This window comes from Girardinichthys multiradiatus, chromosome 15, assembly GCF_021462225.1.
Source record: "Girardinichthys multiradiatus isolate DD_20200921_A chromosome 15, DD_fGirMul_XY1, whole genome shotgun sequence".
Classification (NCBI taxonomy): Eukaryota; Metazoa; Chordata; class Actinopteri; order Cyprinodontiformes; family Goodeidae; genus Girardinichthys; species Girardinichthys multiradiatus.
In genome coordinates this window covers 11,880,113-11,903,968 of record NC_061808.1, presented here as the reverse complement: position 1 = coordinate 11,903,968, position 23,856 = coordinate 11,880,113, and the positions used below count along the sequence as shown (strand labels likewise).

At 38.9% G+C, this 23,856-nt stretch overlaps 1 protein-coding gene across 2 annotated transcripts; it reads right to left on the bottom strand.

Moving 5' to 3' along the window:
- Positions 1-36: 36 nt before the first annotated feature.
- pals1b (protein associated with LIN7 1, MAGUK p55 family member b) lies at positions 37-23,815 on the bottom strand. Of its 2 annotated transcripts, none has more exons than XM_047387092.1 (14): positions 23,621-23,815; positions 17,417-17,884; positions 15,111-15,355; positions 12,815-12,892; positions 10,021-10,140; positions 9,619-9,780; positions 8,427-8,504; positions 8,153-8,336; positions 5,577-5,645; positions 5,416-5,487; positions 4,319-4,480; positions 3,242-3,444; positions 2,951-3,061; positions 37-1,207 (listed from the first exon to the last, which is right to left on the bottom strand). In XM_047387092.1, exons 2-14 carry the CDS (start codon positions 17,742-17,744, stop codon positions 1,031-1,033), a joined length of 1,989 nt encoding a protein of 662 aa, XP_047243048.1. In that variant the 5' UTR covers positions 17,745-17,884; positions 23,621-23,815; the 3' UTR covers positions 37-1,030. The 2 variants fall into 2 exon arrangements, with proteins under 2 accessions (XP_047243048.1, XP_047243051.1); XM_047387095.1 differs by having other exon boundaries at positions 15,111-15,319.
- Between the last annotated feature and the right edge of the window lie 41 nt (positions 23,816-23,856).

Below are 23,856 nucleotides of genomic sequence, written 5' to 3'. Positions count from 1 at the left end.
TAGAGTAATAGTTTACTAGAATAAAAATAGAACAAATCAGCTTTTCACATCTTAATTTATTAACACTTTTGCAAAATTGTGCTTAAGAAATACTCAATTTCTTATAATTTTGTATGATTCAATAATATGAAAACTGGGATGTATAATACTGGTAAAAACAACCTTAACAATATTACACAGCATTACAAAGATGATAACCAGTCTGAAGTTGGGTGTTATTGAAGTATACAGCACCATGCAAAGGCATACATAGCTCTTAACCCTTTCCACATTTTGTCACAACAACAAACCTCAAAGTGTTTCATTATATTGGATCATAAGAGAACATCTAAAGGAAGATGCTCTGGTCAGATCAGACCAAAATTGATAGACCAAAAGTTTTTGTAAATTTAAAAGGCTGTGTGTGGTGGAAAACGTAACACTACTCGTCGCCCTGAACACACCATCCCAATGGTAAAACATGGTAGCAGCATCAATAAATTAATTGACATTTGAGGTTTTAATGTGACAAAAATGGTAAAAAGTTCAAGAAGTATCAATCCTTTTGCAAGGCGTATGAGACAATACTGATACTGAGACATCTACAGCGGGTTTCCAGGAAGACATGACACCTGCTTCTACTTAGTTCTTTGCCTGGTGATGTTTTGGCTTGTTTCATCAGAAAAAACTTGTGCAATTTCTGATCTGGCACCCCCAGCTGCAACAATAAAACATTTAAACTCTGTCTAAAAAATATATATTTACAATTATAAATAACTATAAGAAATAGGATAGAAATATAGCTATCTGGAAAACAAAACATTTTGCATAAAACTAAGACCAACCAGCAATCAAAAATGGAAGAAAATCATCCACAGAAGACAAACATCAAATACACTTGTGTCCATTTCTTTAGCATCCTATAACAATTAAGCTCCAAAAAAGGAAAATGTGCAAGTGAAAACCCAGTGTCACTGTAATACTGTCCATCTTTTCTTATCTTTTACCCTCTCATTCCCTGAGACTCTTTGTGTCGGGGACACAACAACCCCTAGCAGAGCCAAGATGTTGGTACCCACTGCGGCTCGGTGTCCAGTTTATCTATTAATCTTCGCAGCTCCTGGAACGCCTGGTCTGGATCAAAGTTAACGATGGTTGCATCAAAGAAGTGACTGTAATTGACGTCCATCTCGCGGGCATTTTCAATGACCTCCTTCAGCTCCTCCAGCTGGGGGAAGAAATCAGAATAATAAAAGTGTGTGCAATGTCTGCAAGAAAAGAACAAGCAGGCAAGTTTTCACCCTTTCAGGTCTGATAATGTACAGGTCCTTCTCAAAATATTAGCATATTGTGATAAAGTTCATTATTTTCCATAATGTAATGATGAAAATTTAACATTCATATATTTTAGATTCATTGCACACTAACTGAAATATTTCAGGTCTTTTATTGTCTTAATACGGATGATTTTGGCATACAGCTCATGAAAACCCAAAATTCCTATCTCACAAAATTAGCATATTTCATCCGACCAATAAAAGAAAAGTGTTTTTAATACAAAAAACGTCAACCTTCAAATAATCATGTACAGTTATGCACTCAATACTTGGTCGGGAATCCTTTTGCAGAAATGACTGCTTCAATGCGGCGTGGCATGGAGGCAATCAGCCTGTGGCACTGCTGAGGTCTTATGGAGGCCCAGGATGCTTCGATAGCGGCCTTTAGCTCATCCAGAGTGTTGGGTCTTGAGTCTCTCAACGTTCTCTTCACAATATCCCACAGATTCTCTATGGGGTTCAGGTCAGGAGAGTTGGCAGGCCAATTGAGCACAGTGATACCATGGTCAGTAAACCATTTACCAGTGGTTTTGGCACTGTGAGCAGGTGCCAGGTCGTGCTGAAAAATGAAATCTTCATCTCCATAAAGCTTTTCAGCAGATGGAAGCATGAAGTGCTCCAAAATCTCCTGATAGCTAGCTGCATTGACCCTGCCCTTGATAAAACACAGTGGACCAACACCAGCAGCTGACACGGCACCCCAGACCATCACTGACTGTGGGTACTTGACACTGGACTTCTGGCATTTTGGCATTTCCTTCTCCCCAGTCTTCCTCCAGACTCTGGCACCTTGAATTCCGAATGACATGCAGAATTTGCTTTCATCCGAAAAAAGTACTTTGGACCACTGAGCAACAGTCCAGTGCTGCTTCTCTGTAGCCCAGGTCAGGCGCTTCTGTCGCTGTTTCTGGTTCAAAAGTGGCTTGACCTGGGGAATGCGGCACCTGTAGCCCATTTCCTGCACACGCCTGTGCACGGTGGCTCTGGATGTTTCTACTCCAGACTCAGTCCACTGCTTCCGCAGGTCCCCAAAGGTCTGGAATCGGCCCTTCTCCACAATCTTCCTCAGGGTCCAGTCACCTCTTCTCGTTGTGCAGCGTTTTCTGCCACACTTTTTCCTTCCCACAGACTTCCCACTGAGGTGCCTTGATACAGCACTCTGGGAACAGCCTATTTGTTCAGAAATGTCTTTCTGTGTCTTACCCTCTTGCTTGAGGGTGTCAATAGTGGCCTTCTGGACAGCAGTCAGGTCGGCAGTCTTACCCATGATTGGGGTTTTGAGTGATGAACCAGGCTGGGAGTTTTAAAGGCCTCAGGAATCTTTTGCAGGTGTTTAGAGTTAACTCGTTGATTCAGATGATTAGGTTCATAGCTCGTTTAGAGACCCTTTTAATGATATGCTAATTTTGTGAGATAGGAATTTTGGGTTTTCATGAGCTGTATGCCAAAATCATCTGTATTAAGACAATAAAAGACCTGAAATATTTCAGTTAGTGTGCAATGAATCTAAAATATATGAATGTTAAATTTTCATCGTTACATTATGGAAAATAATGAACTTTATCACAATATGCTAATATTTTGAGGACCTGTACTCTGACTTTTTTCTTTGCAAAGTTTGAAGGTCAGCTTACCTTTACTGTTTTTCCATCTGTGGCCAGCAGAGTGCGCAGTCTTTCTTGAGAAGGCGGAGCAATGAAGATGACAAATGGCTTGAGGTTAGAGGACCTTAGTACTTGCAGGGACTGGAAGGGAAAGGTGAGGCACATACAATTAAAAATAAAAAAGAAAGGAATATGATGAAAATGTATAAAATCTTACAGAAATAAACAAATTTTGGCATCTTTTTTTGTTGTAAATAGAAATTTATGAAGCTATGATAACTATTATTGTCTATAATTGTATCAACAGAAACAAATATTCACCCTTGTGTGAAGGCAGAGCAAACAGATGCGTCCAGAGTTGACAACGTGCCGGACAGAGTCCATGCTGGTGCCGTACAGATTTTTCTCATACTCCCCTGATTCGATGAACTTTCCTGCAGCCAAGTCTGTCTCAAAGGCCGAGCGACTGACAAAATGGTACTCGCGTCCATTTCGCTCATGTATCCTTGGGTTTCTGGTTGTGTCTAAGCATTAAAAGGTGAGAGAGTATTAAAACTATACCAGGTTCAAGACTTTTCCAGGCTCAATTTTTGAGTTCTCACTCGTAATGCTAAAGGTCATTATGGCAATTTATGTCAGATACCATCGAGACTTTAAATATGAAACATGGAAAAACAAACCACTCAATGGAAGGGAGGGAGGAAGGAAGGACAATGAAAGGAAGGATGGAAGTAGGGAAGAAAGGAAGGAATTGGGGGGAGGAGGACGACTAGAAAAGAAAGGAAATGTGGAAAGAAGGAAGGAAGGAGAGACACAAGAGGAAAAAAGGAGGAAGAAGGGAATGGAAAGAAGAAAGGACATAGCTAACAAAAGAAGGTGGGGGGGAGGATACAAGGAAAGAAAGGAAATGAGGAAAGGAAGGTGCCACGGAAGGAAGAAAAGAAGCTTCATCACAAGGTAGGATAGCCACAATGACAGAGCGGAACAGAGGAAAGGAAAGGGGAAGAAAAGAAGGAAAGAAAGAAAGAGAGAAAGGGAGGAAGGAAGGACAAAAAGGACACAGGGAAGGAAGGAAGGCAGAAAGGACATAATATGGAACAAAGGAAGGACCTAAAGGAGGTAGGACACAAGGAAGGGAAGAAAGATGGAAGGGAAAAAAGAAAGAAGGAAAACAAAGGAATGAGAAACGGAAGAAGGAAAGAAAAAGAGAGGAAAGAACAATTAGACAAAGGAAATGAAGTCTGGAAATTCTAATGTTTTTCTATAATCCTATGTTGTTCTTCCATACTTATCCAGATCTGGAAAATATTGAAATCAAATTCCATTATTTTTCCAGACTTTTTCAAACTGTAGAAACACTGAAATATTTTACTATTGCAATACTGAGTGTGGACATACGTGGAACAGCAACGGCAAACTTCTCCGGCTCTATGGACAAAAGCCTCCGCCGCAAGTCGTCATAGCCGCTGTTCGCCGGACCAATCAGAGCTATGGGCCGTTTACGGTTAGCAGGCTGGTGGTAGAGGGACATTTCCTCGTAGGTCAGGATGTCATCGTGGTCTGAGGGGACAGTTCAGGTAGGCTTACGGAAACATCAATAACCAAAAATGCACTATGTGCTCTTAACCTGCTGCTCTGTACTAGCGGTGGGCATTTATCGTTTATTGCCAAACACTTCTCATCATGAAAGGAATTTTGAATTATCGTAACAAAAAATTATAATTAATGAGGTTTGAAAACTCCAAAAACTGTTTATCTGTAATATGAAAAAAACTGTAATATGATTTAATGCTGTTACTTTGTGCAGTTTAATGATAAAAATCACACTTCTTTATGTAATTGGGTAAATTTTAAGAGCAGTATTTGTGTTTGTGGTGCAATGATTGCTGTCACAGCTGAACAGTTACCCAAAAAAGACTGAAAAGAAGTTAGTTTTTTATCATCACTTTTTTCGTTATCACAATAGTACCACAAAATATCATGATAAAATTTGAAGTCCATATCGCCCAACCCTACTTTTAACCTTGACAATTGGTGGCAAACACACAACAGAGGGTAACGGTAAAAAAGATCACAATGCTAACAATCTTTTTGTTTCGGTGAAAGTTTTCCATTCAAGAATCAGCAACTGCTAGCCTCTGAACTTGACCCATATGAGCATCTGTGCTTGTATGTCGTAAAGGTGTTTCTACTGTATGTGTGAACCCTAAAACCGCACGTCCCTCGAAGTCATTTAAGCTCCTGCTGATCCGGGCTGTGAAGACAAGTCTAATCTGACTTGTGACACGACAAGTCTGGACAAGCTGCTGTAAGAAAGACGAGGTGTGTCGACTTCAGCTTATGTGTGGGCATAATGCTGACAGTGGTGGACGTCTGGCTGCTGGTCAGCGCTGAAACTGTCTTTTATACGTATGAGAACTGATAGTGAGCAGATAGAGCTCAGTCCAAAACAAGCTCACATCTCAAACCAATAAATTAAATAAAAAAATTCTTACCAGTGTTTCTATTCAAAGTTGATGTGTTCTTTCTTCTCAGTTTCTTACTTTTCTTTGAACACCAAATCTTCCCTGAACACATTGTTACAAAAAGGGTTAAAAGACACATTTTCATTTCACATTGTTAGACTGCTTCAATTTTTCAAGTTTCCAGTTCTTACCTTGTTGCTCTTGACTCCTATCTGGTATAGTTTTCTTTAGGCTCTCTCTCTGTTGCTGGAAACTTTTACCTGAAGTAAGACAGGCGAGAAACCCACAGGAATTAAATATACAACCAAAGTACGCATTGGAAAAGTATTCAAATACTGTATGTTGAATTTTCATAGCATTCTTTAAATTTGATTTAATAAACCATCCATTTTGTATTGGCAAATATTCAGGAACATGTCTCTACGAGCTTCGCACGTCTGGAAAGTAAATATTTTGTCAGTTTATATGGCTGCGTGGACACAGATCGTCAGTTAGCATCAAACATTTTCAGTTGGATTTAGATCTGGACTTTGACTGGTCCGTTCTAACCCAATTACGGTTGTCGTTGGTGAACCTCTGCCTCGGTCTCAAGCATTTTGCAGCCTCTTACAAGTTTTCTTATAGGACTGCTGAGTAATTAGCTCCACCCATTTTCCCATCTTGGCTCTTCCTCTGATTAATCCTTTCCTGGCCTAGCCTTTTCCCTGACCTGTCTGCTGTTTCCTTGGTCTTCATGGTGTAGTTTGTTCCTCATTGTTCTCTTAACAATCTTCTGAAACTTTCACACACTAGCTGGATTTATACTGACATTAAATCACACACAGACTCCATTTGCTAATTTAGTGACTTCAGAAGACAATTGGTTCTGCTGGATTTAATTTTAGGTGTATCAGAATAAAGGGGGGTAAATACAATATCATGTTTTAGGATTCAGAACCATGTTTTATTACCCTATCACCTTACAATTATGTACAAATGTCTTTTGATCTCATATAAATAAAATATCCCAATAAAATCCATTGACGTTTGCAGTTGCAATGTGACAAAATGTGAAAAAGTTCAATGTGTATGAATACTTTTGTAAAAACAATTGCACTGAAAGCTCACAAACTGATATTAAAAATTGTTTGAAAATCTACAATTTGTTTTTTTCTTTCTAGATATTGCAATAAAAAAAGCACAGGGGAATCAACTTTCAATTGTTAGCACTTAACTTTGTTTACTTAGACCCCCAGCAGACTCTGGGTCAGAGTGCTATTACAAGTAATTCCTAGGCGCTTGCTTTAATCTGTTGGATGTAACAGATGGTTGACAAATCTTGCCAAGAAAGCAGAGCCAGGTTACTCATTTGTCTCTTCAAACTCATTTGTGGCTTGATTTCAAGTAACAAGAAGAGGTGTAGTGAGTAACGGGGGACATTAGCACATTTGATAGATCCGTCCTGTCCACCCCATGTATTAAGCTATTAACATTCATTAGTAGATATATACTATGTATTTTTTGTTAAAGTAATAAGTTGTGATACTAGCATTTGCTTGTCATACAGAAATGGCCAACTAAAACTCAACCTTTGATAAAAAAGGTTACTCCACTGACCATCCCTAATTTGTACTTGAACCTTACGAACAGCGATTTTTGAGTCAAGAGAGACCTGGTGCCCTAACAAGAAACCAAAGACCAGTTTTCACTTAACAGATTACTTTGTGTTACTAAAGGTGCCCTGAGTTAACATCTTGTCTTAACACGTCTACAGACAGTGAGATTTCCACTATCCTATTAAGTTTGCAGAAAGCCACCTGTGCGACACTGATCTAATAAATGCTAATCATGTTCCATGTATTTCTCTCAGCCAAATAAACTCTGCTAAATGGCCTTTGTTTTGCCCTCTGTGCTTTATTGGCTTATCTATATTTATAAGATAAATATAAAAACATACAAAAATGTATTGTTCATTAGTGTCCAAAAGAGCTTTTTTTTCCCTGTCTTATTTTACTAAGCAAGAGTCTGATGTAATGTTTTTCGTCTTTTTACTGTGGCACCAGTGTCAAGTTAATTAATCATCATTGCATACAAATGTTCAAATGGCTGGTTGGAGAATGGAGGTCAAAGCAGCAGTCACACTGCCAGATGGTCATCATGATTTTTAAGCACACTGAGAATTAAGTCCAAGGCTAATTTTAGATACAAAATAAGTACAACGGCCATCTTTGAACCTCCACCACTCTGAACAGGACCACACTTTTGGAACAATTCAGATATGGCTGTAATTACATTAGTTTGGTCATATTTTGTTTGTGACAGTGCATGCAGCCAGTCTCTGATTATTAGTTACTCTTTGCTATATGTGTCTTTTTTTTTTTTTTTTAGATCTTTTTTGCAACACTAATGGCCATTATTTTTGTTTTTTTAAATTAAGCAGACAGGAAACGGGGTGGAGAGAGGGGGAGACATGCAGCAACAGTCTCCGGGGTCGGGATTTGAACCCGGGAGAACTGAGTGAAGGACTGAAGCCTCCAATTATGGGTCACGCGCTCTACCGCTATGCCATTTGCTACGCCCTACAATATGTGTCTTCTTATACCAAGAATTTAAATATCTGCTCAGGTTACCTATAAAGCTAAACAGTGAATAGGAAATATATGAATTTTCACAGGCATCTATATTAGATTTATTTATTAAAATTAAATTTAAAAAATAAAGCCAAGGCTTTAAACAAAAGAAGAAAAGAAAAAAAACATGTTTATAGAGAACACCAGTGAGAGATTACCAGGAATGAGGCCAGCCAGAGGCTGGTTGTCCTCATCTCCATCCCTGTAGGCCTGCCACCAGTTGGGGTCATCCTGGCTAATAACATGGAGTATATCTCCTTTCTGGAAGGACAGACCCAGCTCCCGACACGGCACGAAGAGGTCATCGGAGGGATCATAGTCAAAGTAAGCTCGCACATGCATCTGGGGAGAGGGTTTACAACAACAGGTTTACTATTTGTTTGCATGCTGACAAGAGGTCTTACGCACCACCTCACACCTTAATAGACTTACCACAGTTTGTCTGTGAGGAGCAGGTTTGTTGTGTGAGGTCGGGATGAGGAGGAAGGTCAGAGTTCCATGCATTTCTTGCTGGAAAGCAGGAAAATTATCACGTAACACACAACTTTGACAGATTCTTAACAGAAATTACTTTTATTACAGTGCCTTGCCAAAATATTAACGTCACTGTTAAGAACAAATTTAAGCATATTCTATTTGGGACTTGAGATGATAGACCAATACAAAATAGCAAATAATTATGAGGTGGGAGAAAAACAATGCGTAAACATTTTACAAATAAAAACCTAAAAAAGTTTGGGGAGTATTTGTATTCACCCCCTTTTTATCTGACACATGGATATAAAATCCAGTGCTACCAACTCCATTCAGAGGTTATGTAATTGGTAAATTGTCAATCTTTGTCAAATTTATTCTAAGTAATGTAAGTATGCCTACAGACTTTCTGTGAACCCCTTAGAAGTTTGCTAATAAACATTAATGAACAAACAGCACCATGAAGACAATGGAAACAAAGGGAATAAAGCTGTGGAGAAGGTTGAAGTAGAGTTAGGTTTAAAACAAAATCCCAAGCTTTGAATGTCTCACAGGCCATCATCTGAAAACGGAAACAATATGGCACACACACAAACCTACCAAAAAATGGCCTGCTATCTAAACTGATAAGCTGGGTAAAGACAACATTAACCAGAGAACACCAATAGTAACTCTAAAGTTCAGAACAAGAACAAAAAACAAGAAGAAACAAGAACTGGGAAAGATTACAGCCTCTAGATGTGCGAAGTTGGTACTGACATACCCCAAAAGACTTGCAGCTGTAACTGCAGTGAAATGTGGTTCTGCAAAGTATTTGCTCACAGGGGCTGAATAGAAATGCATGCCAGACTTTTAGATTATTAATAATGAAAAACTTTAAAAACATCATGTCACATTTTCTTTCCACCTTACAACTGTGCACTACTTTGTGTTGACCTATCCCATAAATCCCAACAAAAAACATTAAGGTTAGTAGTTGTAAGGTACTTTATGTGTTTATGTGGGTTAAACAATTGCATTGTAATGTGTGAGTGCTTTTAATGGTATTGTGGAGTAAAGTAGGGAAAAGTGGTTGAAATTTCCAAAGTGTTTGTAAATAATCAAATCAGGACTGCATGCTTCAGGACATCAATCTGAATGTAATGGTTACCAGTAAATCATGGACTTCGTTTACGTGTTTCCCACGAATAGGAATCCCGTTGATTTCCAGGATCTCATCTCCCTCACTGAGGAGTCCGCTCCGTTCTGCAGCTCCGCCTTTCACTACACGACTCACCACGACATTGTCCAGGTCATTGCGCACTGTTGCACCCTGATAGTAACACACCCAAGGAGGGAGATCACTGTTAGAGTGCTGTAAGAAGAAACTAAACAGTGATTCCAATCTAAATAGAAAAAACAACGCATACTTTAAAGGGCTGTCAATAAAGGCAACGAGGAAATAAAAAAGCAAAAGCAGGCAAAGTGGCTTGGAGATGTTAAGACAGTGTTGAAAGTGCATAATAATGACACATATAGACAGTAGCAGTGACTCAATCGCATCATATCTCACCAGAGGAGTGTCTCTGGCCTTCTGTAGCCGCACTAATTTAACTGTCTCTCCGAGGTACTGGGTCACACTTTCCTCTGTGAGTTCCTGCACGGCTACGATGTCGTGAGCCTGCATCAGTGCCTGCCATTTGAACACACAGATGGACAATATAAAGTCCGGATGAAAATATATGGACAATCATTTAGAAATGCAAACACAGACAGGAGGTGGCTTTAAAAGTGATCACACAAGCTGTAGGAGGTGATTCTCCTCTCTAGGGGAAATAAAATAACATTTCCAGACAGCCGTCATCCATTAAAACAGTCAGGTGATAGAAGTTCCCAAGTGTAATTTAATGGCTCAGGGTCAAGGCAGTGGAGCACCAGAGCTCAGATATTTGACCCATGTGACCGTGTGAGCTACCAACGTCCCACTCTCCCTGATGTCTATGATGTGTAAATTTGAACAGATTATGTCAGCTCCTTCAGGATGCAGAAATTCACATGAACTATCTTGTTGTAACAGGTGCACAACATCATATCCAAAATGATTTAGGCATGTAGGGAAGAATGAAGGTCCTTGTTAGCTCACTTCTCTCCTTTTCTTAAATCACCAGTGTTTATTGATGTGTGGTGTTGAACTCTGACTCCTAAATGCTGAGGGAGATTAAGATGGATTGTGCGTACACCTAAACTAAGCCTGGGTCTGATTGCTCTGTGTCCCTCTGCTGCAGGACAAAGGAACTGCATAATTTGGTGTGATGTTAATGAATTGTGGTCCATAAAACGTATGTCACATTAAACAAACTCAAGAAGAAATCTCTGACGTAATCTTGGCTTGGGCAGCTACAGAAACAATACAATTTAAGCATCGGTCTAATTCTTTACAGGCTGACACAAAATAGCTGTAAGCCAACGTTGGGTGCAATCAACTTTTTGTAATGTAATAACTCCTCAAACATACTTGCTTTTAGCATTGTTTGAGTCTGGACAAGCATGAAGTAAAACAGAGCATGGAAAAACATTAGCAGTTCCTGATTATTCGCAATGTTGCATTTTCCAGAATGCCTTAAAAGAAAAATCTATATAACAGGGTTATTATGATGCAAAGATGAGTAGTTCTTGAGTTACACCCAGCTTTATTGTTCATTATCACTTATCTTGACTCCTTATTTCAAAAACTTTGATTTCTTTAAATAATAAGATATAATTAAGTCCAAAATTATTCATATGCTTGTTAGATTTTATAGTTCTTTTAATTTTACCAACATGTTTCTTCTGAACAACAAGACTGAAATCTGGTTATGTTAAAATAATAGGATAATTAAACTTCTGTAATGAGCTCAATATCTCATTATCACAGGATAATAAGAAATATTTACATAGAATAACTTCCTAAAAATAATATCATTTGTTTTTTTAGTTTCTGAAACAGAAAGATGCAGTGACACATTCAGATTTCTATTGAAAATGAGTGGCTGTGGCTCAGGTGATAAAAATGGTTTTGTGTAGTTTTGGAGCTTTTAATGCCGAGAACACACTGATACAAAACCTCAACTACTATAAAGAAATTAACCAAATAAAAGGAAATAATTGACGATTAAAGTCTGGAAAGGTCTGTAGCAACTCTGCTTGCAAGGACAAAAGGTTTAATCTCAAAGATGGAACAAGTTGCCTCCAGAGTAGAAACGTATTTCGTTGTTTGCAAAACAGAACAGAAATAACATTTCTCTGTGGGATCTTTACTAAACAGGAAAGAGCCAAGTTAAGGCTCTTAAAGTTCAACTTCAGGCACGTCCTGACGAGTAGATAAAAAGAAGTAAATCCAGTTCTTACGCAGATAGGCTATTATAACACAAACTTGACAACACCTGGATGCTTCTCCCAACTAAAGATGAGGAGTTTGGAAACAGACATTTTAAACAACTGCAAATTAATATTGGAAACCTATTGTGAAAATCTATCATGGTTACTCTGTGTGGAAACTATGCAGGTGCAAAAATGATCCGGTAGTCTCCGCATTTTAATGCTTTGTGGGTTATACAATAACCATTCCTTTAATACCTTTGAGATTATCCTTTTGGGGCAGAAAGCTAGATTTGTCAAGGTGGTATGTTTGTTGTCATGATGAAAGAACGACTAGTATAACTCAAACACAACAAATATTAACAAATTATAACACACAAGTTATTTTATTATTAAAAAACATCCTTTTCATTGAAAAATTCCATCTGGCTGATGGACACACTTTTGCAAAAAAACAAACAAACTTGTATTTCTGTGTGGAAATAAAATAAATTATTAACATAACATTTTTTACAGAACCTGTCTTTGCTGAGACCAACTACATTTAACGCTCAGACAAACAAAGTAATGAATGAGAGAAAAACATTCAAGTAGCCAAAAAAACTAATGTTTTTAAAGTAATAAATATGCAAAATAGATATCCCTTATGGTGAAATGTTCTGGAGCAAATTAATGAAGTTTTCCCAAATGATAAGTAATATTACCTCATCACTGTCCTTGTCAAGCACACATTAAGGGTGAGGACATTTAAAACTTCACAACTGCCTTTCAGACAGTAAGATTTTAATTTGCTAAACCCTGACCTCTGACTTCCCAGTGGAAGGTGCAGGAGAAACAATTACCCTTTTGGAGACATTCGCGTATAACATTAATTATATTTCTAGCAGTCTAATCACTAGAATATTAACTAAATAAATGAGCTGGGCTGTGAGATTCTGTAGACTTGTGAGACACACTTCTAATTATATTATAGCCAAGAAAAGGTTGCAGCTGGAAAGCTGATCTCTGACCTGGAGATGGGGATTGGTGAGCAGTGCGCTGAGCTCCAAACCCTCCTTTTGTTGGCTTGTCTGGAGGACCCTCTGAACCTGAACAAAGACACATTACAGGGTGATAGATGTGCCACTAAGACCTCTAAACATGCAGATCACAAAAAATAATTAACAGTTATTTTAAACTATCTCTAACCTATTCTTACTCTTAATTACTTAAGCCTTACCAAAAACGCTGAAATCAGTTTGTAAAAATTTTGTATCTGTAATTTTTTTTGTCAGATGTAAGCCTAAAGCAGCATAAAACCATAACAAATCTGATTATTTTTGTGTGTTGTTCTAGATTTATAGTAGAACTCTCTAAAATTAATTGCAAACTACACTGAGATCTGAAAGCGAAAAAGAAAGCATAATTGTCATACAAGTGAACTGCTAGCATCACTTTCACCTTCAGCTACTGATCTCCACTCAGTCGTTTCCTTTCATCGGTCCTACCCAGCATTCTTCATTCTATTGATAATATCTCACATTCATAAAATAAAAAAAATCTCTTACAGGCCAATTTCCGTAATGTGCCACAGACATCTGTGGGAAACAGTCTGTGTTCTCACTGTTTTGTAAGAACATGTGCAGAGTCACACATTCTTCACTTGGCTACCCTTAAGTAGTTCACAGAAGGATTCCCACACTCCATCTGCATTAGAGTTGGCTCTTACACTTCAATAAAAGACAAAAAAATTTATATAGCAATTCTTGTTGTTTGTGTGATCATGTATTAATGCTGCGTATGTCAATGTTAAAATGTACAAAGTAGCGACGACCCCTTATAAATAACATTGTTAATCATTTTTGGCTTTTAAAGCCTGTCCACTGTATTCCAGATTTTTTCATCTGTCCACTGTGCTGTGTGTTTCTATTTTAGATCATAGGGTTATTGTGTTGTTAGGCAAATTGGTCTTTTCTTACTCTGCCCTTCGGCCTCTTCATCTCTTGTCCAGAGCTTACTTCATCCATTACACTAATCAAAGCTCTCACTAACAAGGTGACGCATTTCCCCTCCCCCAGCAGCAGAGCTGCACCTCACCCTATGCTGCTGTAAGCTGCTGGAGTTTCTTTTTCTGGCTGGGCAGATCCTGACCCTCGTCCTGCGGTGTGCTGCACCGCTCAGCCAGCACAGAGGGCTGCTGAGAGATTAGTTAACAGTGTGAGTATCACACAGCACATGCAGGCAGTTTAGTCTTACTGAAGCTGAAACGCTTTGTGTCTAAGGTGTGAGTTCAGGCGCTTAGTCTGTGCATGTGTGTACATGTAAAGTACTACAGTCTAACATGTCATTGTGACCCTGGGCAAGGCACTTAACTCCAAGTTGCCTACTGATCTGCGTATCGGTGTATCTCTCTGTGCGCATTAGTGAGTGTGATTGGGTGATTGTGGCTATAGTGTAAAGCGCCTTGAGTGGTCAGTATGACTGGAAAATTGCTGTAGAAATTCAGTCTATTTACCATTTATTGTACTCCAAATTCCACACTTTTCCTCCAGACTTCGAGAGCTCTTAGTGCTTTTTAGCCTATTTTTAAAATGTAAACAATATTTCAGTTTGATTTTAATTCAGTTTTTCAGGCTGAATAGGGGACCAGCAAAATTCAGAGACTGGAAGAGAGAAGGATGATATGATATGATATGATGGATGGATGGATGTATACATAAATCAGAAGTTAATACTTCGTAATGTTCTGCCTGTCGTAGGTAACTGCAGCATATAATGGATCTGCTGCGTCGTATAATTTCTGTTTGTCAACCATGACTGTGCTGTGGGACAAGCTGTTTTTGAACATTTCTCATACAGCAAGGCCTACTTCACAAGTCAATTCAATTACACACACTTTGCTTTGGCAAAGACAGTCATGAAGCTGCTTAATCAAGAAGAAATCGGGTAAGACAGACAGATTTCCTTATACAGACAGTTACTTTCTGTGCTACTCATGTAATTTGAAAACAAAACAGCAACCTTTTGACAGCAATCACAGTGAAATATTCTCATTCTTGTCATCTGGCTCCAATTCTCTTCCTATTTTCCTTCTTTTACATCACTTTCACTAGTAGATAAACTCACAAAGAAGAAAACAGGACCCAGAGCAGATGCAAAACTGTCTTTTCTGCTGAGATCCAGACCTTTTTATGATCCACAGAACTGACATGGTTAAAATATCACATATTGTGACTCAATAGTCTGGACCCTGTTAGTGAGCAAGTTTTCTGGAACTGTAAACGCTTCCATTTATAAAATAAATTTGCAACATGAATAGCTGAATACCTCCTGGCAGAGATCCTGTGCTTGTACCGTAAGAGGTGAGGTGGGACTGACTCTGCTCATCTGCTGGGACAGAGCACTGTAGATTGTGTAGGCATTCCTGAATTCCTCCTTGGTAAGGAGTTGCATTATCGTCTCCACATCCTGCTGGCTCTGGGAATCCATCAAGCATTGCTGGACCCACTTTAGAACTTGGAGCAGTTCCTCCAGTTCTGACAAACGGGCACAGAGAGAAGAACCAGATAATGCTTTGGAGAAAAAGACACATAATAACAAATTCAGAAGTAAGAAAGAACCGATAATGTTTTCTTGAACAAGTATAATAATAGAATCATGTCATCATGTTTAATTTTATCTTGGTTCTAGCTGACTTTAATTTACAAAAATGGTGTTATTTATAGGACATCCATTATAGGGAAATCCATAATTCAGAGGTGTATTGTTAATTATCTATACATAGACTTTTAATTGAGATGAATGGAGCAAACATATGAACTCCAATGGTGCTTGAGTTAGACCTTTAGTGATTTGGATTTCAACTCACTCTTTTCATAGCAAAGGTGCTGCCTTTCTACATCTTTTCAAATAGTTGATAGTTTTAGTGCAGTTAAAATACATTTGCATAAACACAAACTTTAAATTAATTACATTAGAGGTGGGGCAAGTATATTTAACTTTACTTCAAGAGTCAAAGCAATTTCAAACTATAGATGCACCAGTCACTTAGCTAGAGATCAGAAATAGCCAGTTTTCTCATGATTGGGTCTGATCGATGAACAGCAGGTCAAATAAAAAAAGATCCCATTTTTAAAAATATATCAAAACAAACAACTACCCCCATTTTCAGCCTATAAACGCATCAAATATCACTACCTTTTTGAGTTTAACAAAAATCAGATAAAGGTTAAAAATATACTGGGATAATGGGATAAACAAGATACATTTTTTTTAATTCCTTCAATTTCAGCTGGATTACACACAAGCTCTACCACAGAACCAGCAGCACATTCCTTTTTTTAATGTGTTATAGTCCTCACAACAAAAGTAGAGAAACTGAAACCATAAATCCGTAACAGCCAGGAAAAGCCTGACCTGTTCATCAGTTTTCCAGAAGGCTAGATGGTGATTTCAGTGTTTCCAGTTGAGAAAATTAAAATGGTTTTATACAATTGAATTTATTTGAAATATTCTTTCAGTAGTTTTTTAGTTTAAGAATTTCCACAAGAAATTTACTTTAAATGTTAACCTTTTCTACTTTTATAATTGCTTTTATAACATATAACACAATGTTAGTGGAGGACAGGAGGGCTTCTTAAAGAAGAACTAACAGGCTTGTGAGAGCCGGGTTTCTTACTGGTTGTTAGGTGATCAAATAATTATGTCATGCAATAAAATGGAAATTAATTACTTCAAAATCACACAATGTGATTTTCTGGATTTTTGTGTTCGATTTCGGCACTCACAACTGAAGAGTAGCTATGATAACAATCAAAGACTTCTACATGCTTTGCAAGTGGGAAAACCTGCAAAATCGGCAGTGTATCAAATACTTGTTCTCCCCACCAGTGGCGGATGCTGGTCTTTCAAGGAGGGGAAGCTCAATTTCAAGATCGCTGATTCGCTCATTTCGCTGTCAATCAAAAAAGGATTCAGCCTCAGACAGATCATCCAATCATCATGCAGAAGCTGATCGTCCGGGCCAGCCGAGGCCAGCCCACTGCCCCATAGACCCCCAGAGATGCTGAGCGTCCGATGGGCGGGACAAAGCCCAGCATTTTGGCTTCGTTATTGAACTCACTGTTTAAAGAACTGTGAAGCTGCGGGAATGAGTGAGAGGAAAGCCGCGTCGTTACCAGTGATAAGAAGCTGATTCTGAACAAAAGTTGAGCGCGTTGTAGCGCATATTTAGTCAATGACATGTACACACAACAGTATATATTTGATCACTTATTTTTTGACATTTCAGGGGAAGCTGGGCTTCCCTTGCAGTCTTAGAGCCATCGCCACTGCTCCCCACTGTATACTGTCCTGGAATACAACCAGTAGATTTATTAATTGAGATGAAAAACAGAGGGGGAATCTCACATAGCTAATAAATCACAGATACCCTCCTCCGCCCTTTGTTCTCCCTCTTCACTGGTTTTTGTTTTGACACCTTTTGTTTTCAGATATTTTGTAAAACGTCCCAACCCTCCATTCTACCCTGACCTGCATAGCTCTTTTCCTTTCAAGCCTTCCTTCCTCCATTCAACCTCTTCAACCCTCTTAATGGCATCTGAGTAATCACTGCTGCCCTCTACTTTACTCACCGACCACAGGTTCCAGACTGGTCACTTCTTTGGGGGCCTTTTCCTTCTCCTCGAAGGTGGGATTGTCAATGCCCATCTTTGGATTCTGCGACAGCTTCTTAAGCCTGAGCGAAGTGTTAGGATCGATGTCATGTTTCCCTTTGTGGTCCCCCTCTCTCCGCTTTCTCAGCTCCTCATGATAATGCTGGATCCTCTCCATGTGGACGCTGCAGTGTGGGGATTTGATGAGGCTACCTTCCTGCCCCGGACAGTCCACAGCCCTCTCCCTGTGGCTCACACCTGGAGCTGAAGCCTCTTGCACATAACCATTTGTATGGGAAGTAATCATCCCTGTTGCAGTGGAGTACTGTTCAAAGCATCCCAGTGTTTCCTGAGGTCTACTGGAGCTTTATGAAGAACTACTGCTGAACTTAAAAGTCCAAAGAATCCATTCTGTGATGCCGTCCTTTGTTCCGTTCCTGTGATATCCTGGAATACAAACACAGAAAATAGGTTGCTATTAACGCTACATAATGTGTGTTTTCTTATTCACAGTTTACACAACACATTCAGTCAAAAATCTTCAGAAACAAAATGGTTGGGAGGATATTGACTAGTGTTTAATCCTCTTTAGAAGACGTTGACGTCCTGATAATTTACAAGTGTGAACGACGACCATGATTGGGAAGAATATGGATAAATGGGACAATCGGAAATGTGTGTAGGTCTAAAATTAACCATAATATTCCTAATTGTATTCTCGAAGAATGTCAGAAAGTAGTAAGATATGACTTTTGAAAATACACATATGAGATGAGCTTGGGCAGAAACAATCTTATTTGTTTTATCAAACAAAACCTTTGAGTTGTTTATCATTCTAACACATTTAGCATTTTAGCAGCTGTGTCAGCAGGGAAGTGATTGATCAATAGGGTTTTAAAACTAAAGCAGAAGAAGAATTATCCCTTGTTCCAAAACATTAATGTAATTGTAGCATCTCAAAGATCGTACTAGTTTATCACTTTTTTTCATAAATCTAAAGAAAACGATTGAATGATTTAGTAACAAACTCAAGAAAAATGAACATGAATGTAAACATTTAGCATAGAGCAAAAACAATGATTTCATAAATTCCTTTTTGGTTAAAATAGTCAACCCTGGTCTAACTTTGATAATTTTCCACATCTTTAACATGCATGAGTTCAGGATTGTTTATTTACTCTTTTCTACTCTGAGAAACTTATGACAATACTCAGTTAGTTGAAAAATACTCCACCACTTTACCCAAAGCTGTACTGCAGTGGTTCTCAAACTTTCAGTTTCTGACCCAGACAGTAACAGCGGAAGAAACGTGTGACCCTAACTATTGGTTGAGTCAATTGAATAGTACAGAATGATACTACAACAAGTTTATTTACACTAAATCCCTATGTCTTTAAACAACATGGGTAGGGTAAGATGATTTCATAACTTTGTAAGGTTCAGATATCTTAATTTTAGAGCTGCATGATATCAGGAAAATATTTAACTGTGATGACGATGACTTAAAACTGTAATGACCATATTGATTACGATGAACACGTTTTCCTGAACACTTTCTTAGGGGCCATCCGGTCTCTGTACAAGCAGAGCAGAAGTTTGGTCCATATGGCCGACACTGAGTCGGACCTGTTTCCGGTGCCTGTTGGACTCTGGCAGGGCTGCCCTTAGTCACTGGTCCTGTTCATAACTTTTATGGACAGGATTTCTAGGTGCAGTCAAGGGCTAGAGGGGGTCTGGTTTGGGGACCGGTGGATTTCGTCTCTTCTTTTTGCAGATCCTGCTGGTCCCCTCTAGCCAAAACCTACAGCATGCACTGGGGCGGTTCATGTCTGAGAGGGAAGCGGCTGGGATGAAGATCAGCTTCTCTGAGTCCGAGGCCATGGTTCTTGACTGGAAAAGGGTGGCTTGTCCTCTTCAGGTTGGAGGAAGTTTCTGCCTCTAGTGGAGGAGTTCAAGTATCTTGGGGTCTTATTCACAAGTGAAGGGAGAATGGAGCAGGAGATCTACAGACGGATCGTGCGGCTGCAGCAGTAATGGGGACGCTGTGCCGGTCCGTTGTGATGAAGAGAGAGCTCAGCCGAAAAGCGAAGCTCTCAATTTACCGGTCGGTCTACATTCCTACCCTCACCTATGGCCATGAACTTTGGGTCATGACCGAAAGAACGAGATCCCGGATACAAGCGGCTGAAATGAGCTTCCTTCGTGGGGTGGCCGGGCACTCCCTTAGAGATAGGGTGAGGAGCTCGGACATCCAGGAGGGGCTCAGAGTAGAGCCGCTGCTCCTCCACATCAAGAGGAGCCAGTTGAGGTGGCTCGAAGGCATCTATAATGGATGCCTCCTGGACGCCTTCTTCGGGTGGTGTTCCAGGCACGTCCCACCGGGAGGAAGCCAAGGGGACGGTCCAGGACACAATGGAGTGACTATGTCTCTTAGCTAGCCTGGGAACGCCTTGGGCTCCCCCTGGAGGAGCTGGAGGAGCTGTCTGGGGAGAGGGACGTCTGGGCGTCTCTGCTGAGTCTGCTGCCCCAACGACCCAGTCCCGGATGAAGCGGAAGAAGACGAGGATGAGTATGATTACATTTTCCTGACACATTCTTTCTTTGCCATTAAACAATGTCCCCTAACACCCTCCAAGAGTTTTTGCATCTCTGCCACTACAAATAAACATCAGGTTTGGCCATTAATGGCAGTAATAGTCCATTCAACTGGTGAAATATACTGGTGATATACAAAGCGAATGCCTGACACTTGAAATGTAACATTCTATCAAACATTGTGTCCTAGCAGTAATTAGCAATTGAGATATTGTGAAGACTGATAATGCAATGATAACTGGGATTTGACAAAATTTACAGTTCTACCTAATTCACAACATTTGAGTTAACTGGATGTACATCGGTGGAAGTACTTTAAGGCAACACTTTAAACAGCACTTCCATGTCACATGACATCGTGGAAAAATCTAAAGGAATCCGGCAAGATACAAGGACCCCCCACAAGTCTAGTTTAGCCTTCGGTACAATTCCGAGATGCTTTAAGGCTCCATATTCATCTGTTCAACAACAATACATAAATATAAACAGCATGTGACTGTCCAGCCATCATACTGTTCAGGATGAAGATGGGTCTTATACCTTAATCTTCAGAGACATGTGCTGAGATTTGAGAAAACATAAAATTGAAGTGTTTGACCATAATAACTACTGCTACATTTGAAGGTAAAATGTGGATACTTGCAACCTTGAGAACACCATCCCAGCTGTGAAGTTTGGGGTTGCAGCAAAATGTCGTGTCGGTGGTGCAGGAAGGACGGGTTTTGGTGAACAACCATCAAACACAAATATCAACGAGGAAGTTAAAACTAGGGCGCAAATAGGTTTTCCAAATAAGCAATAGTATACGACTAAGTTAGTTGTGAATTGGCTTAAAGACAACAAAGTCAGTGTTTTGGAGTAGACATCACAAAGCCCTGATCTCATTCCCATAGAAAATAAAGAAATGCTCTTTCTATTTGTTTTTGCACTTAGCAAATACAAATAATCTCCTTAATGACCTAAATCAGAACACGTTTAGTTATATTTAATGCCAGACAAAAATGATATCTCTTTAAATAAAGTGCATGAAAATCTATCTTCTAGCTAAGATTGCATGATATTACAAAAGCAGAATAATGCTATAACATTGTTGAATATTGCAAAGATGACATCAGTTGATATTTACACCACATTTATCTCCCTACTCTTTTTTGTACCCTCATCATGATGTCCCCATCACTATTCCCGAGCTTATCCTTCAATAAGATGGTGTTGGCAAAAAAGACTGAAAGTCCATCAAATTGGCGAAATATACTATTGACAAACAGAGTATAAATGCAGGACATGTGAAATACAATAGCCTATCAAATATTGCATCCAAGCAATCCTTTACGGTTGCAATGCTGCGTACATTGATCCTGCAGTGGCAGTTGCAATACCGTTGTAGTAGTTGCAACAAATCCATTTTTAGTGTGTATCAGCATCTTCTAATTTCAGAAAGACAATTTTATACAAGTAGAAAATTGTGAGACCGATTAATAATTATCAAAGACATTTTATTAATTAAATGAGGGTAAGTAGGTGATGCATCTGCACATGGTAGAAGGTGTGTGTGTGACTGCCTGAACGGCTGCATGCTGGTTAGGACCAAATTTTACTCTTGTCTGGTCTCATCCATCCACTGATCTAGCTAACAACATAGAGCGCTTTCTGACCTCCATCACCTTTAATTTTTTCTTGTTCAGCATTATTCAGCTTTGTGTCACCAAACCAGTTTCCAACTGTCCACCAAACATTGTAATTATTGCCACTTGAATGACCAGTGTTGTGACTATTGTGGATTGGGGCCATTTTTTACGGATACTACACACACGTCTGGATTTCAGAGTCCGACTGAAGCATGTTGTTGTGAAGATTCTTTTCTAAAATATTTGCTGATTATTATCTCATGTGCCAAAATCACTGACATTTCCCAAAACGAAATGGCCCCATTTTAGAATGGAATATCCTTTACTGTCATTGTCATATGTACAATGAAATTGGTCTGTGCATAGTGCAACCAGTAATTTATGCAAAATAAAAAATACAAGCATTTTGCTAAAAAGATAGAATAAAAACTCATGTAGACATTCATACCGAAAAATTCCCATTATTGCATCTCCCTCTTAATTCTGGCTGCATTCAGTTTTCAAAGCCAAAAACGTCTGGTAAGTCTATCACCGCATCTACTAAAGCCCTCCCCTACAGAGACATTTAGCAGTATTTAGTGTGGCCAGGCACTGCTGACAAACAGCAGCGACTGCTTGGAGACCATCTGTTCTCATGGGCTTAATTAAGCCTGGGATCTCGGTGGCTACAAAAGGACTTGGAGGGATGCTGAGAGGAGAGAGATCCATCTAGATAGAAGAGTAGGAATGCCTGGATGTGCACATGCCACACACGCAAAAACAAACACAACGATGCAAAAAGTTCAGCAAACACAACTTTTAGCCTTGTTGCAAAATTTCAGAAATACAAGTATGTTTGTAGAATTAAATTAAATAACAAATGATCATGCCATATAATAAATTATCAAATAGTCTCACCAAATGCATGGACTGAAATGACAAAAGCTAACAAAAATGTAAATAAATCCTGATTTGCATGAGACCATACAGGACTATATATCACATTTAATGGTAAACAAACATTTAACTTTCTAATATAAACCAGCATTTATCTAACAGTTTTTACATATGTTTGTTTAAAAGCACTGCAAATTAACGTCCTTTAGTGCAGCTCCAGATTGATTTGCTTACTTAAAAAGCGACTTTGTATGCTTCCAAGAAATATATAAAAAATTTGGATTGTACAAAATAATGTGATGTTTTTTGCATTCCTACTAAAATACAGAATTGTGCAGTTTTATCTTATTGTTTTTTTCTTAGTTTGATCATTTCCACTTTGTTTTTTATCTTTCCATCTACTTTTAACCGTTTTGATTGTTTTACTGACTAATAATAAAAAACAATAGTAATAATAAAACAAGAAACAAAGTTGAGGGTGAAATTAAGTTTGAAATTAAAATTGAAAAGGTGTGGTGATGATAATAACAAAAACTGTAATAAAAAAAGAATTGGCTTCTTCTCTAATATTGGTAGTATTAATAATATTCAAAGTATAAGGCTGTGTCAACAATCACAACTGGGGAGAAAAATTTTAATATAATAACAATAACCATACACTGTCAAGTTTATTATACTCTTATATACCCCTTTGACTTCTTACATATACATTTAAAAGTTTCCTTCAAATTTCTCTAAAATTAAGGTGTAAAAAGGTTTATGTTTTTGTAATATTCTCGTTTCATTTGAAATACTTCTACGCCTCAACAACTAGTCGCTGGTTGAAGTAAACTAATGAGAGAAATTGTAAAATGGAACCCTTAAGTGGAAGTATGTTTTGGGGCGCTTCATAAAACGTCTCACAGAAATAATCTAACAATAAACAGTTTGTCTTTTATAAACGTACATTTAGATTTATTTTCTGTTTTCTGCGCCAACGTGGGACTTAGCTTAGCGAAGGAGACCTAGCATTATACCGCTAACTCTGCATAGCAGGACGGTAGCTGTCCTGTAAAGGTGGTTAGGGTTAGGTTAGGTTACTTACCACTTGAAAACCAGCGAGCCGTTCGAGTTTGAAATTAGGCGAAGTTGTTCTTTGACTGTCCGGTTTTTATCCATGCAGATATGAATTGGAAAAACCTTCAACTTTCAGTCCAGACGGGACGGAACGCGTCCAACAGCTTCGAGGACAGTCAGGACACTTGTGGCTGCTGGTGGAGCTGCGGCGGTTGTTGTGAGCCGTTTCCCTGGCAACAATGTAGCGCCACAGCGCCGCCTCGA

Excerpts from the sequence above, each read along its gene's own strand:
- pals1b (XM_047387092.1), bottom strand. The coding sequence starts at position 17,744 with ATGATTACTTCCCATACAAATGGTTATGTGCAAGAGGCTTCAGCTCCA. Across the intron at positions 3,445-4,318 it reads GTTTGCCGTTGCTGTTCCAC|ACACAACCAGAAACCCAAGG; the intron begins GTATGTCCACAC and ends TTTAATGCTTAG. Across the intron at positions 3,062-3,241 it reads TGCTCTGCCTTCACACAAGG|TCCCTGCAAGTACTAAGGTC; the intron begins GTGAATATTTGT and ends TTTCCCTTCCAG.